Source organism: Crassostrea angulata, chromosome 5 (genome assembly GCF_025612915.1).
Source record: "Crassostrea angulata isolate pt1a10 chromosome 5, ASM2561291v2, whole genome shotgun sequence".
NCBI lineage: Eukaryota > Metazoa > Mollusca > Bivalvia > Ostreida > Ostreidae > Magallana > Magallana angulata.
In genome coordinates, this window is record NC_069115.1 from 56,644,482 (window position 1) to 56,659,829 (window position 15,348).

General features: G+C 33.4%; 1 protein-coding gene across 1 annotated transcript; it reads left to right on the forward strand.

The window, feature by feature from the left end:
• The first annotated feature begins 5,931 nt into the window (after positions 1-5,931).
• On the forward strand, positions 5,932-12,136 carry LOC128182679 (uncharacterized). Its single transcript, XM_052851397.1, has 2 exons — positions 5,932-6,117; positions 7,785-12,136. The coding sequence occupies exon 2, from the start codon at positions 7,799-7,801 to the stop codon at positions 9,434-9,436; it is 1,638 nt and encodes a 545-aa protein (XP_052707357.1). The 5' UTR covers positions 5,932-6,117; positions 7,785-7,798; the 3' UTR covers positions 9,437-12,136.
• Positions 12,137-15,348: the final 3,212 nt, after the last annotated feature.

Here is a 15,348-nt window from a genome sequence, read left to right on the forward strand (position 1 = left end):
GTATAAGCATATCTTTTTCGGGCCACAATTGACCTTGATTTTGGCTGTTGCTTTTGTCTTCTTCTTGGGCGTTATCTTCTCTCGCATTAAAATATTTCTATTGAAGAGCATCGGAATCGGGCGGTTTATACCGGCATATCCCCTCTTACTCGTCCGATCATTAGTACGATGAAACGCATATTCGGACGACCGCCGCCCATCCTATCGTAATGGCGCACGTTGAATCGCAACATCATTTGGTCTTTCGTGCGATCTTATCGTAATATTTTACAACAGTCGCGTTCATTGTGAAACAGTCGCATATAGACGCAAGATATATTGCAAGATTCAATGCATTTGCATCGAACAACGGTCGCTTTGAATCGTGCGAGTTTTTTACGAGTATTTTTTCACATGCGGTTATTTTGGCAACAGTTTTCGAACCATATTCAATTTTTTCGGTCGCACGAATATTTTGTCGCTTCTGCTCGTGCGCTAATTGTGAAATGGGCTTTAACTTGTTCTGTCTAATTCATTCCAGTCATTTCAGAATAAGTTACCTCATATATTTATGCCGAGATTATCTCTCTATGGGTGTGCCTTCGTAATAACAGTCTAACTTCGATATCTCGAACACAGATATCTCAAATAAAATGGATATGTCGAACTGATTTGTAAGTCCCAACTTCTTTTTTTAAGTATTTTACCCTCGATATCTCGAATACTCGGATATCTCGAAGTTTTTAAACAGTCCCATCTAGTTGACTGTATCTACCAAATAAAATCAACAAACAAAATTGTCAACTTTTGATACTCAAGATCAAAATTGATTGCTTCAAGCTCATTTTGCTCATTATAATCGTTGGTTTTAATTTGAAGGTACATGTAACTGTACATGTGTGTCTATTTCATGTTGTTTTCTTCGTCAGTTTTAGTCATTGTTTACACTAGAATTTTAAGACGTTTTGAAATATGCAATCTAAATTAATAAATCTAATATTTTGTTTACTTTGATATTGGTTTTATTTCGAAGGAATATCTTATCCCCGTACCTCAGCCAAGCGAGTTAAAGGCAAAATTCGTTATATCAACTAATATTTACATTTTCCAGTGCCTTTGTCTGTGATAACACTACTTATTGATTTTGTACTATATAACCCATAACTTCAAATGACTCAACATTGAGGCGCCAGCGGGGTTTGCTTACTTATACTTAAATATTAATCGTACGATGGTTTAAAATTATATAAATATAAGTAATAAGGAACCATTCTTTGAATATTATGTGGTGATCATTTCTGTCGGGGCGTGATGAAATCTATCATAAAGCCCTTCTGGTTTTATTGGATTTGATCACGCCCCGACCAAAATTATCACTCATAATATTCAAAGAACGCTTCCGTATTTCATACATTTTGTTGGCTTTGTACATAGAGACACTGGAATATTTTTGATATATTTGCATAATAAATGTCCATTTCTTCTTAGTTTCAGTAATAGTTTTATCACAGACAAAGACTGAAATATGTTTATTTTAATAAAATACGTAGGTTAACCTTAAAACTTTGTAGGGACGTGAATAAAAGTTCGTTATAGCCGTAAATTCGCTATCCGTTATTTCTCGAGTTTTGTTGTGTATATCGTAGCTGCAGGTCTGTAGCTCCCACTCTGACGGAACTACGTAGTCCATCCTATTTCTTTCAGACCGGAAGCTACAAACCTGCAGCTTTATATACCGTAGTACGTTGACTTAAAGAGGTTTGTTCCTCTGTTTTTGGGTCACCTCTATTCTAGAAATTATGCATCATATATTGATTCTACCCATAAATTCAAATTTTATAATGCCAATTAAACTATCTTAAATAAAATAGAAATGGAAAATTTACATATTTACAGAGTTTAGTATGGGACTATATTTTGTGGCGGAAGGTTTTTAAGAAGAAAATGAACATATTTCAAAACTCAGTTGTTTTAGAGTACCGTCACTTTAGCTTCCTTATTTTTTTTAATGCAAACAAAAGTTCCAGATAGTTCGTGCATTAGGATATCTTCATTTTGTTACGAAAAACATAATTTTACAATTTTTCAACATTTCTATCGACACATATTGGCAAATTTAACTTAAATTTCATAAGTCAAGGAAAAATGAATCCCAATTTTTGGCCTAAAATCAGCATATTTCATGCCATATCTCTAAGGACAAGAGCGTACAAGGCCTGACAAATCCCCCCGTACCCAGGATTTTGAGATGGCTTATGAACATAGAAAAAATCTTTATATTTGAAACTGTGCATCAGAACATGTATAATATAGAACTGCATTCTCTGACAAATATATGATAATTATACAACAATACACGCACTTGCTACTTATCTCCTTTGTTTTATTCTATGCTGTCTAAGCATTACAGCATGATCTCATATCTGTGCTAGCCCTATTTTTATCCGACATTGTGTGTACAGATTATGAACATTACGTAATTGTTGTCATTATATAAATGGTATTAGATATTTTTTTCATAATAATCCAATAAAAAAGCAGATTTAACATGCTTTACTTAAAAGCAAATGAATTAAAAATAAAACGCCGTCTAGACGATTCGAACACCCTCTCCATGGGGAAGGATGGACAACGAACCTCCGCGTATCACAGTGAGCTATGTTGACACATTACATACGTGTGAATAAATTAAACTGTTTGAATATATTTAATAAGGTAAAACTTTTTGGTGAAAATCACAAATTTGACCCATGATGGGTCTAGACTCCATTTTAATAAACCAATAATAAAAATCAATATAAACTTCTTCTTTTAATAAAAGTACTTTAAGGATGGAGTCAAGACCCATTCATGCCTAATGTTACAATTAAGAACAGTAAATGGTCCAAGATTAAGGCAAAAAACGATGTGCAGCTTAATTTTGAAACATATACCTGTCGTGTTAATAAAATGAAATCACAATATTTACTTCCATCGTGAAATTTTTAATGAAAACAATGCATCCAAGTCAAATATTACTATTCTAACTTGAATTGAAATTCTTTATTCTTCATTGCTCCAAGTGAGGGATATACAACGCCTTGTACGCCCGTTCTTTTACAATATAAACCGATATTTTTTGTTTTATTTTCTGAAATTTTAAAAATTTTCTGACAAGTTTATCATACTTTTAGAAAAAGTTTGAGACTTTTAAATAATTTCATTAATTTACATGTTGTATTGGTATTGGATAAAATTAGCGTTTTATCAATGCAAAAAAGTCAAAATCTAAATTAGGAGAAGAAACTTTTTTCTTTATAATGATTTTAATTTCATTTATTTCAAATAGTATAAATTTGTATTTGGTGCCATGGTCCATTCCGATAATAAAATATAGAGGGAAAAGCGATTTAAATGCAATCTGCAGTTTCAGTGCAGAAAGGTCATATTACATACACCATAGCGCCTAATGAAGCATATAGACCTCAAAATTTTATTTTGAATTTTGGTTAAGCTAGGTGTGTAGAATTTTAAAAAATACTTTAGAAAAAAACTTTAAAACTTTTGATCGCAGGATCCAACGTTCTTAAACGTTCACATACTATAAATAATGTTCTGGTATTCTATTTTTAGAAAGCATTGGAAGGATAAATATCAATTTCATTTCTCTGCTTTAAAAATTACATCTATAAATGAGTATACAAAACCCAAATTCTTTCACAACAAGAAAGAAGGCGGATTTCAAAGAAGAAATCTTGAACCTGTTTTCTACCGGGTTCTTGTAAATGGATACGAGATAGCTTTAAATTTTTGCATTAACAGTTGACATAGTCACCGCCTAATGATAAATCGCCATTTTCTGATAAAATTGTATCATTAAGTGTCACAAAAGCTCAGCAATCCTACCGCTTAATGAAACAAGCGAACATCTACATTCTCAACCGTTAATGATACAAACTTTTTATCACTAAGCGTTGCAGTCGCATCCTTTAACAAAATTGTACAATTGAAAACAGTATTTTATGAAATAACAGTCCCCTTTGCTTGCTCAGCATCAAGTGATATGTCATTGTTTACAATAACATGTACCTGTACTGTTTGGCTAGCCAGAAATACTGAAGTGCGGTATGTGTACAAATTCTTTTTTAATAAATGCCAGATAATAAATGCCAGATGCAAGTGTCTTTGAATAATGGTCGATAACTAAACAGGTAAACATGAGAATTAATACATCAAAATAACTTGATAGTGGTGTGTGTTTTCGTATATAATGCCCTATTGGGAAGAATGTTCGTTTGGCCCCTGGGGATGGGAAAGAGGGATTATTTTTGTTTTAAAAAACATGTACATGTATACTAGCCATCTTTAGTTTATCTGTAAAAACATATAAACATAAACTGATAAAAGCTATAATGAAGGTTAACAAATATGGGACAATTATTTCCTATCAATGTCCTAGTAAGATTTCAGGTAGGAAGGTCGTTGTAATTACCATATTTTAGATTTTATTTTACTACAGAATGAAATGCATGTATGAGAGTCTATGGGCAATGGACTGTTAAGGCCTGTTAGAGCGCTAATTGTGTATCTGTAAGTAGAGAGTTCGAATCCCACTGAGCCCTTCTCAATTATTAAGTTTCCAAAAACGTTATAAACTATTAGGAAGTTTAAAGAACTATAATAAGAAGAACAAAAGAAAAGTTAAATGTTTTCTTAAGATATTTTTGCAGCACATTTTCTTATATCATTTGATGTTCATAAAAACATCAGAATTCAAATGATGTTTCTTAAGGGCGACAGAAAGGGTGAAAAAAAACGTTAATGCAAAACGATAACTTTTTGAAGAAAAAAACATACTAAAATACAAAACAGACCAGCTACACTCGTTTGCAAAACAAATAATCGGCGATTCATTCAATGATTTGACGCCAGATGGCGAGCAAGTCTTTCTACGTCTTCAGATATGTTGAACTATAAAGAGCAAGTTTGATCACAAACTACGGTCGCCGTAGTTCGGCTAAACTGAGACCGAATTTGCTTTAATCTGACGAAAACAAAACCGCGGTTCAACCAGCGGAAAGACTGTGGTCAAGGTACATGTAGTTTCAAGATGGCGGAAAAAAGGAAGACTTCCAAATCTCGCTTCAGTAAATCAGAAAAACATGATTCTTGTTAAATTTTAGCGTACACTTATAGGATTAAATGCGTTGACATTGTTTCCCCTTTCCTTTCAATGAACTTTCATGCGCAAGTCCGTATATAAATGCACTTTGAAAAAAACCCATTCTTTTATTCAAAGGGCAATGAAATTATTAGTTAAATGTACTAAGAAGAAGACCTAGATATTATAAACCATTTAAAAATTAGTTTAAACTTGTTAAACGCAATGGCATATATTAAACAGAAAACACAAGAGCTTTTAAGCTGACATGATTAGCAGTTCCTTGTTGAAAAAATTCTCATAATTAAGCTCGTATTTTAGTAATACAAGTACGAGTATTGATTAAATTATTGAAAAAGAACAGGAATTGCACTGTTTAGTTGTCAGTTATCCTTCCATTTTTAGAGCTTTTTTACCTTCACGAGCTTGGGAATATCTATGCAGCAAATTTACACATTTCAAAAGGGTCTCTTAAACTTTGTTTAGAACACGATGCCAGGCCAGAAACTAATTATCTTTTACATTATTTAATATCTACGGGGATTTAATTATGTCCAACCCTAACACGATTGCACAACAAAAGACACTGATTGAAAAACATAAAGACTTGGCACCAAATCGAGATAATGAAGATGAACTGATATTTAAACAAATGTGTATGGCTATTTACAAGTCTTGCTCAGCGTAACGTGCAAATCTTTTAGATTTGTAGTACATTTGAGAATATTCTCTATTACCTTAACGGAAGTCCATTCTAAAGCAACTACTATTCATGTGACGTGATTGATTTACATGAACAATCAAATAATCAAGCTGGATATGGTACAAGAAATGCTGACATTCTTCAGAAAATACTGTATCAATGGTCTAGCGTATGTGAATAACTCTCCTTGAGGAAAACGGCTGAAAACGGGACGTAATATGTAGAATTAGATGTAGAAGTTATTTCTCTTGCAAGAATTGGACATCACCTACATATCAACAGAAAGTTTCAAAAGGTAGGATATTTCATAAAAATGGGACAATACATCGATGTTGGAATCAGTTTAATTCATAACATTTCTAGTTTAAACATAGTTTATATTATTAACGGACTGCAAAAACGGTTAATTATCACTGGCGTCGGAAGCAAATTGAAAGTGGGGGGTGGGGGGGGGGGGCTAGACTAATCCTCAGAAATATTGAGAAAAAAAGCTAATTCCCAAAATCATGGAAATCCTAATCCGTAGGGGGGGGGGGGGGGGGATACTTAAACCTCCAAAATAAACTTCCCTACCAAAAATTTTTCCCCAAATCATGAAATCCCTAATCCGGGGAGAGGGGAGGGGGTGGGGGCTAGTATGCCTCTGAATCCAACTTCTCAATCTTTCAAGGTAAATTTTGGTACAATAATCTTTCCTCCGAGAAAAAGTGTGTGGGAGGGGGGGGGGGGGGGATAAGCCCTCTATCATGCTATGTGCCTAATGGTTATGTATAATTTGCAAAAAAAGGTGGGGAGGCTAAGCCCCCCCCCCCTAGCCCCCCTCCCCCTCCCCCCCCGGTTCCGACGCCTATGATTATTATTAAATATAAAACTTTTTAAAAAGAAGCTTGTGTTTCTACAGACTGCGAACTAATATGAACAAGTCTAGTTCAACCAGATCTAGAAGCTTTGTCTCTACAACAGTTTGGAGTTTTGCGCACAACAAAACACATGTATATGGTTGAACGAGTCTGATAAGAAAAATATAATAATTTAAAGAGCAGGTCTGTATTTCTCGGTCTGAAAAAAAATTCGGAGGACGACCTGGGAGCTACAATGCCTTCCTTTAAAAAAATTATGTATTTATTGCGCACACAAATGTGCGCTATATTTGGATTGATTAACCTTATTTATACGCAAATTCTGTGAAAACAATTAAAACCATTAAATTCTTCACACAGTTTACTATTGATATAGTCTCTTTACTTGCCTTTACTTGGTGCAGTTTGTCTATATGTAAAAAAAAAATGGTCGTCCATCCGATTTTTTCAGACCGGGGCTACAGACCAGCAGCAAGAAAAACGAACATTTCTTAAGGAAACATAAAATATGAAATTGGTGTATTGTATGGATGTTCGAACAAATACAGTTCAACAAAAAGAGATTTTTATTATGTACGTGTTATGTATTGAATGTACGAAAAGGTTCAGTGTATGTCATTGAGCAAAATTAAAACAATAAATGTAAATTTATCAATTGTAAATTAATAAACATGTGTTTATTCTGATATGTAAACGGTTCGGTGAAAAACATTTAAAATATTGATTTTACTGGAATTTTCAAGTACATCAACAATACAGCTATCTTTATTCACCTACTTAGTTATACAATCGGATTGTATGAAATCAATGATAAAATTAACGCAACAGGTTCAATCACTTTCGTTTTCACGTAACTGCCAATAAACTTAAAACAAAGAAGAGAAGGGCGGGTTATTAGCATCCTGGTTAGATATTTATAAAATGTATTGCATTTTAGTACACATTCAGTTGTACAGAAAGCTTAACTTTTTATTTGTATTCTAGAATTGCATAAACGTTCTATGAATTAATACTATTAAATGTTAGACTGTAGGTTGCTGTTTTACATTTTGATTATGTTGACAGAAACATTGTAGATAAGACATTTGTTTTTACTTGGTAGAACACCTATGAATAATGAACCCTCAATACAGTCTTCAAGATGTAACCAGATGTAACCTTTGTGAGACCGCCATAGTTCATAGTTACTGTGACATTTGTCATGTCAACCTCTGCAAGCCCTGTGTAGTAGATCACATTTCAGATGGATACGACAAACATAGAATAGTTCCCTTTCGAAAACGAAAATCTATCTTTATTTATCCGAAATGTGGATCGCATTTACAGAAAGCTTGCGAATTTCAATGCAAGACGTGTGTTGTTTTCGTGTGTTCTTCTTGTATTGCATCGGAACAACACAGGGGTCATATTTTTGTAGAGGTGGTAGAAGTTTACAACTTAAAAAAGGAAATTATCAAAAGAGATGCAGCAGAAATAGAAATCCGTATTTCTCCTACTTATAAAGAGATTGTCCATGACATTGAAAATCAGTTTTTTAATCTTGATGGAAGTTATGAAAATATTACGACAGACATAAACAAACAAGGCGAGGAATTGCATAAAGAAATCGACTTGGTAATCAATGAAATGAAAACTGAAATCAGCGAAATGAAAGTAAAACACAGAGACCTTTTACATAAACATTTAGTTAAAACTAAACAAAAGCACGCTCTCATCAAACGAACATTACTAGAATTAAAAGAAATTCAGAAATCTAATGTCGTTTCTTTAACCATTGACTACAATTCCAAAATCAGTGAGTTTAACAAACTTCCATCCAAGACATTGTTGCCAACATTCACTTCAAAGCCTATCGATCATAAGAAACTGCGTAGTTTCTTAGGAAATATCACCCCATTATACATTGCTAAAGAGGGAAATATCCTGTCAGCAGAACTTTTGGACTACCCGGAAGTTGTTGCCATAATACCAACTGGATATGATAAATTGCGTAAAGTTTCCTGCATAAATGAAGAACAAATATGGACGAGTGGACAACCCAGTGATTTGAAATGCTTCAACATCAAAGGTGCACTCCTTCAGACAATCAATACATTTGTAAGAAAATGTTCAATTGATATAATTTTAGATATTGATGGAGATCTAATATACACTGACTGGTTCACAAAAACAGTGTACAAAGTAGATGTAAAGAATGACCAGACAGAAGAGTTGATAAGGTTACAGGGGTGGACGCCTTGTTACATGTGTGTAACCTCTACTGGTGATCTCCTGGTTACCATGTACAATGATGATGAAAATCAATCTAAGGTTGTCCGTTTCTCGGGATTAACAGAAACGCAAACCATTCAATTTGATGAAAAAGGTAAACCGCTGTACTCAGGGAATATACATACCAAATACATTACTGAAAACAGAAACCATGACATCTGTGTCGCTGACAGCAGTGCTGGTGCAGTAGTGGTGGTTAATCAGGAAGGGAAACTCAGATATAGATACTCTGGTGATCCCTCAGTTGACACGTTTAGGCCTTTTGAACCATATGGTGTCATAACAGACAGCCAAGGCCGTATCCTGACAGCAGATCGTAGAAATCATTGCATCCACATTTTGGATCAAAATGTGACGTTTTTGCGATGCATCGATAACTGTGATCTGAACAATCCTTGGGGTTTATGTGTGGATAAAAGTGACAATCTGTTTGTGTGTGAGTATTACGATGGAAATATTAAAAAAATCAAATATTTGAAATAGACACCAAACAAGAGACAATGGTGTAAATCAAATAAAAGGCAATCTTCCAATGAGCAATGTGAGCAGTGACACTAGAAAATATGTTCTTTGGTTGTATACAATATTTAATTCACAAGACATGTATATTGTCTTGGAATTTATAGTCGATGTTGTTATGTAGAAATCATTGAGGCTTTAGTTTAACGTTGCCATATATTTTATTGACATTGCATTTGTTGTTGCTTATTTTTGTGATCGGCTTCGGCCGATCACAGTTGTGTCCATCTCAGGCATCCGGCAAATTTTACGTAAACGTACTATATTTAGCGTGTACGATATTTGGCGGAATATGGTTTTACAACAAGTTAGCGTCGATTTGATTTAGCGAATTTCTGAATGTACTTATTTATCTTCTTATATGTTTTACATTTGGCGATGTACTTGATTTAGCGGACGCTGTTTTCCGCCAAAAACGCTAAATAGATTACACAGCCAAATGTAATAACGTTTACAGTACTTGAAAAGAAAACATTTATACATTTACATACATAATGAATTAAATCACGTTTTTCTTTACATATATATGCGTAAGAAAATATTAATCGGAAGTATAATTCGCCTTCTTAAAACTTTTTCATGCCTTGCTATTTCGGAAACCAACGGAACGGTGTTGTATAGCAGTTTTTCCCACATATTAGCTTTTCCCCCCGGAAAACCTACTATATAGTAGCCTTTCCCCCCGTGGGGAAAAGCCACTATATAGTGGCTTTTCCCCCATAGTATGGTTTCTCCCTCTCGTTTTTGGTTCAGATTTTATAAAAAATATTTATGGAAATCCAGTAAGGATTAAAATCAATGTTTCTGCACTCCCAGGTTGCATACATGTATATCTACATTCATCTGTACAGGTTAAGTTTCGTTTTGCCGATTTATTATTTTTATAGACAATGCTGAAAATTGAGCATGTGTGCAATGGAATTACAAATAGAATATAATTTAGGTCATTTATTGAAAAAAGTACTCGGTTTTACAAGTTATACACTTATATGCATAATTCTGTGTTCTGAAATTGTATTAAGCGAGAATGTTTTAAGAATTTTTTGATAAATCTATCAAACTGTCTGTTTGTTTGTGAAAATTTCATCCAGGCTAAACCTCTGTTTTAGAAAAATTTTGTTTCCGATGTTTCAGAGCCCGATTTTTAAAATCCTATTATAATGATTATACTGCATATTCTTTTGGGTCCATTGTCTCATAAACTAGAGATGACTATATCACCATATTTTTTGAAGTGGCTGTGGTTTACCACTTGAAGATGACTCTGAAAATTTCAGCCCTCAGGGTAGGGGCCCTTGATGTTTCAGGGCCCGATGTTTAAAACCCCATTATAAATTCATTATTCTTCAAAACATTTAATCAATTCTTAAGATAACTAATGATATAATAAATAACTAAATAAATAAATCAATAAACTTTTATTCATAAAAGGAGAAACCGAAAATCAAAAATCAATAACGAACCAAAGCCCATATACGACTTTTTTTTTACTTGTTAGTGTATTAGAAGAACAAGCTTATATTTGAAAAAAAAAGTCAGCTCATCATTGGTTGTTTTGGGGTTTTTTTTAATCACCCTTGTTTCATTGTTCGAAGAAATAAAATGGTACACAAGTAAATCTTTATTGCAAAAATATGAAACAAATAGCATAAGATGTTTAGGTAATTGAATCGTATATCTTGATCTATATGGCATCGTTTTCAAAATTGTATATTTATAAATCACGTTGCAAACTTAAAAGTGGAAAAATTAGCAAATAGTGAGTGACAATATGTACAAAAGGTTAGTTCAAGCTTTATTTCACATTTTCCAAAGTAACCAGCAAAGATACCGACATTGTTCTGGTTGTGAAGACATTTCATTTTTTTTTTAAATATTTGTATCATAAAATCTCGTGTTTCGTAAAAATGTGCTTAAAAATATGAATATGCCACAAGAATTATGTTTTGCATAAATTATCTAATCAATCACATCATTGATTACATCAGTAATGGGAGTTATGAATTATTTTAGTTGGAAAACATGACCCCATCAATCAAAGTAAAACTAAAACATTTCAGTTTCTCATCATATCTTTGCATCCTGTCTCCCGTTTGATATTTAGAAGAAGAAATGTATAATTGTTTTAAGATCGTCAATTCTAACGGTATTAATTTAAAATTGATAGCCTATTGGACGAAGGGAGTAATACATTTCCACTTTTTATTCCTTCCTCTACAAAATTAAGTCAAGATTGGCCAGTTAGTTCCCTGGGAGAAGCTTATACATTGATGGTATTACATTGGAAAATTATAGTTCCAAACCGGCGTATTTTCACTCAAATGTGTTCTCACGTGTTCATAACGTCGAAGTCAAAACTGTAGATAAGCATCGATTAGATGAAAAAAATTCGAGGTATTCCAAAATCCCGTGTAAAAAGTGTCCCAAATAGGTGTGAGAATAGGTGAAATAAACGATGATGACACATGAATGTTATGAAGGCGTATGCCTTCGTTCATATTTGGTGTTGGAAAACCATGTGTTTTAATCTACGTATTAATAAATGCCATAATTATCCTTTTTATGAAAAATAAATAGCATATCAATTATTTCAAATTGTTGTCACGAATGGTCCGCCATAAACATGTCCGGAAAGTAAAAATGGGGGAAAATCCACTATATAGTAGGTTTTCCGTGGGGGAAATCTGGCTATAAAAAGGGAGAAAGCCCACTATAAAGTCAACTTTCCGTGGGGGGAAAAGCTGCTATATAGCCATTTTTCCGGGGGTAAGAACTGCTATATAGCCATTTTTCCGGGGGGAAACATGGCTAGGGGGAAAAGGCACTATATAACAACGGTGCTATATACCTGATTTATCATGGTTATTGTATGTAGTGTAATGCTTTCGTATAACATTAACAGAGCTGACAAATGATATTACATGGCGGTTATTCCTTTAAAACGAATACTTATTAGTGTTGCGCCTTTTCGCCTATCAAAAAACAACTTTACAATTTGTCACAATATGTAAACTAACAAGGAGCATGCAAGTCTAATACAAATGGAATCATTTACAGCAATATTGTTTGAAGGTTTATCAGAAAAATGAGATACCTGCACTTCTGGTCGATCGAAAAATGTCTTTTTGTAATCAGCTGCAGTCGCATGGATTCGAAATTTGTTTTTGTTAAAGCTGACATGAATTCATAAATACGCATTATTTCCCTTTTATCTCTAACTACCGCCATATTAGTTGTCGATTTCTATTGTTCAGCTCATCGCTACACACCCCCTATATAAGGCCGAGAGCACTATTTATGCTTCACCGCATTCAGGAATTTCATACACCCGAACACGTTACCTTGGACGAAGAGACTTGTAAAAACGCGTTTTGAACAAAAATAATATGACAACCACAGCACTGGCAAGATACATCCAATAAACGACGAAACAAGACAGACTAAAATCCAGGCGCAAATACTTCGAAAATTCCTTGACAATTGTAGACCGTTTTCCTGTGTATTACACCGCACATGCGCAAACCACACACTGTGGCAGATCGAGCAATGTCAATTATCGCATGGATTTTAGAAACAGGGCGTTTTTGTAGGAACGGATGGAAACGTTGTTACTTTCTTGGATTTACTATCATTACGCTACTGTGTTGGATGTAGTGACGCCGGGGTTTTCTAGAAGATGCAGGCATTATCATGTTATGCACTCTGTATGAACGACGCACGTGTTCGATGTGCATGCGAAGTAAGGCAGCACTGTCTGTGCAAGATAATACGGATACCTTGGACATCCTTTCAAAGAATAAATAAATATTGCATTTCATTGACTGTTGTTTTCTTTATTCTTTATTACTACATTTTACTACAATGTGTAGTCCATGCATTTAGAAGTCCGTGCAACTTGAATGCCTCGATCGGAAAGCAACCGACCGTAACTTTTTCAACCGGTATATATACCCCAGTGGCAGTAGAGGAGCGATCGAAACTAATATGGCGACCAAATGCTTTTATGAATTCATGTCAGCTTTAATTAATGTTGTGTGTTCCAACGCACCGCTCTAACTGCATTATCAGTCTTTTTTGGTGAAAGAAACTTTACGTTGTATAATCTGAATTATATATTTTAATGTTAAAGGTACGTGTTTATAAACAAAGTAACAGAATTACAGCGCGTTGTTTTGTACTATCAGACGTGATTTTTTCTTCACTGCATGATCAGTTGTTATGAAGCATACGTATCTTGAATTTCGTTAACATGTAGGCACCTTTCATTTATTAGATCTTGACCTTAATAAGGAACGAATTTGATAAAACGCGTCACCTTTTAATGCTCTATTTGTTTTGCATACATATTTTGTATTATCATTATCCTATTAAATGTATCGTTTAAATGACCGGGAAATCTAATGTTAAGCTTGTTGCTATAAACATATCTAACAAACTTGATAAGTCGACAAAAGCAACTTTAATTCCGTATCTGGTTTAAGCAATATAGAAGATAGACAAAAAAAACCAACCAAACAAACAAAAAACCAATTAAAAACCCCAACAAACTGATGTAACCGAGCAGAAAGGAGGCAGATGGTGATTTCAGTCGATTTATTAAGTAGATAAATAAAGCATTGACCTATAAACAAAGAAATAATACATTAGACATAAAATAAAGTTTTACATGTACATTTAATATGTTTAGTTTCTGAAATCTTTGACAATAAGCTACCGTTACGCCAGTATTCATTTATAAGATAAAAACATGTTTTGTAACAATTTTACATTTGAACTTACAAACAAGTTTTAGAAATTACTATGACAAGTTTAACTGCAAAAATACGATAAAGTATAAACTTTGCAATTAAAATAAAATGCCCAAATCACTAACATGGTAGTTAAGAAATATATAAGTAAATATAATATTAACATACCACAAGATGCAGCAGATATAATCTGGATTGACCGATGATGTTGAAAATGAAATACTGCCTAATTTTACTTAGTTTGAACGGTTACTTATATCAAATAGAAAATTAAATTTATTGGATAATGAAAATAAGAAAGACCAATGAAATAAGAGAACCAATGAAAAACGAAAGACTTTACTCAGCCAACTCAATCCAGTTGCGCAGTGTAACTGGCGGTTATTTAAAATTTAAGACTGTGTTTAACAAAAACGGATAACAAAATAGATAAAACGAATAAATACATATAGAAATATGTTTGATACTATCGCATAGATCAGTTTCAATCATGTGATTCCAATCATGTAAACTCACCTCAATACGATATTATTATGAAATATTTGTATAAAAAATACAATAATTTATATGTTGGTTATGGGTGTTGTTTAATTACTTAGGGTTTGAGTTCTCAAATTCGGATTGTTAAACAGTTCTTGAAATGTAATGAGTTAAATTTGTTATAAACACAAAAATTATTTATGAAATGAATTATTATTGGCATTACATTGGATAATTTTACATTATTATGGAATTAGGCTCAAACAAATATAGACTTTTAGCCAAACAGAGGAAATTCAGACTAAAGGACTATATATGATAAGGGCCTAAAATGGCCCCCTAAAATGAACATCATCATTTTACTATCATTCTTTGTTTTCTTATTACAGATATGTATGTGATGTGTTTACATAATATTCATTTTGGTTCAAGTGCCCACAATTTAGAAATATGACATTGTAAAGAAAACCTTTTCCCGCCATTTTTGCATTTTTAGAGTAAAACAGCTTGCTTTCAAGCAGTTTTTCCTCCTGAAAACAGAGCGCATTCTTGAACAAATAAAATAATTTAATCAGAGAATGAATCTAGCCAAGACTAATAAGTGACAAAAAAATTTTCCTTGTTCAAGCATGCGCTCTATATTTCCCA

Coding starts and splice junctions, on each gene's coding strand:
- LOC128182679 (XM_052851397.1), top strand. CDS start 7,799: ATGAACCCTCAATACAGTCTTCAAGATGTAACCAGATGTAACCTTTGT.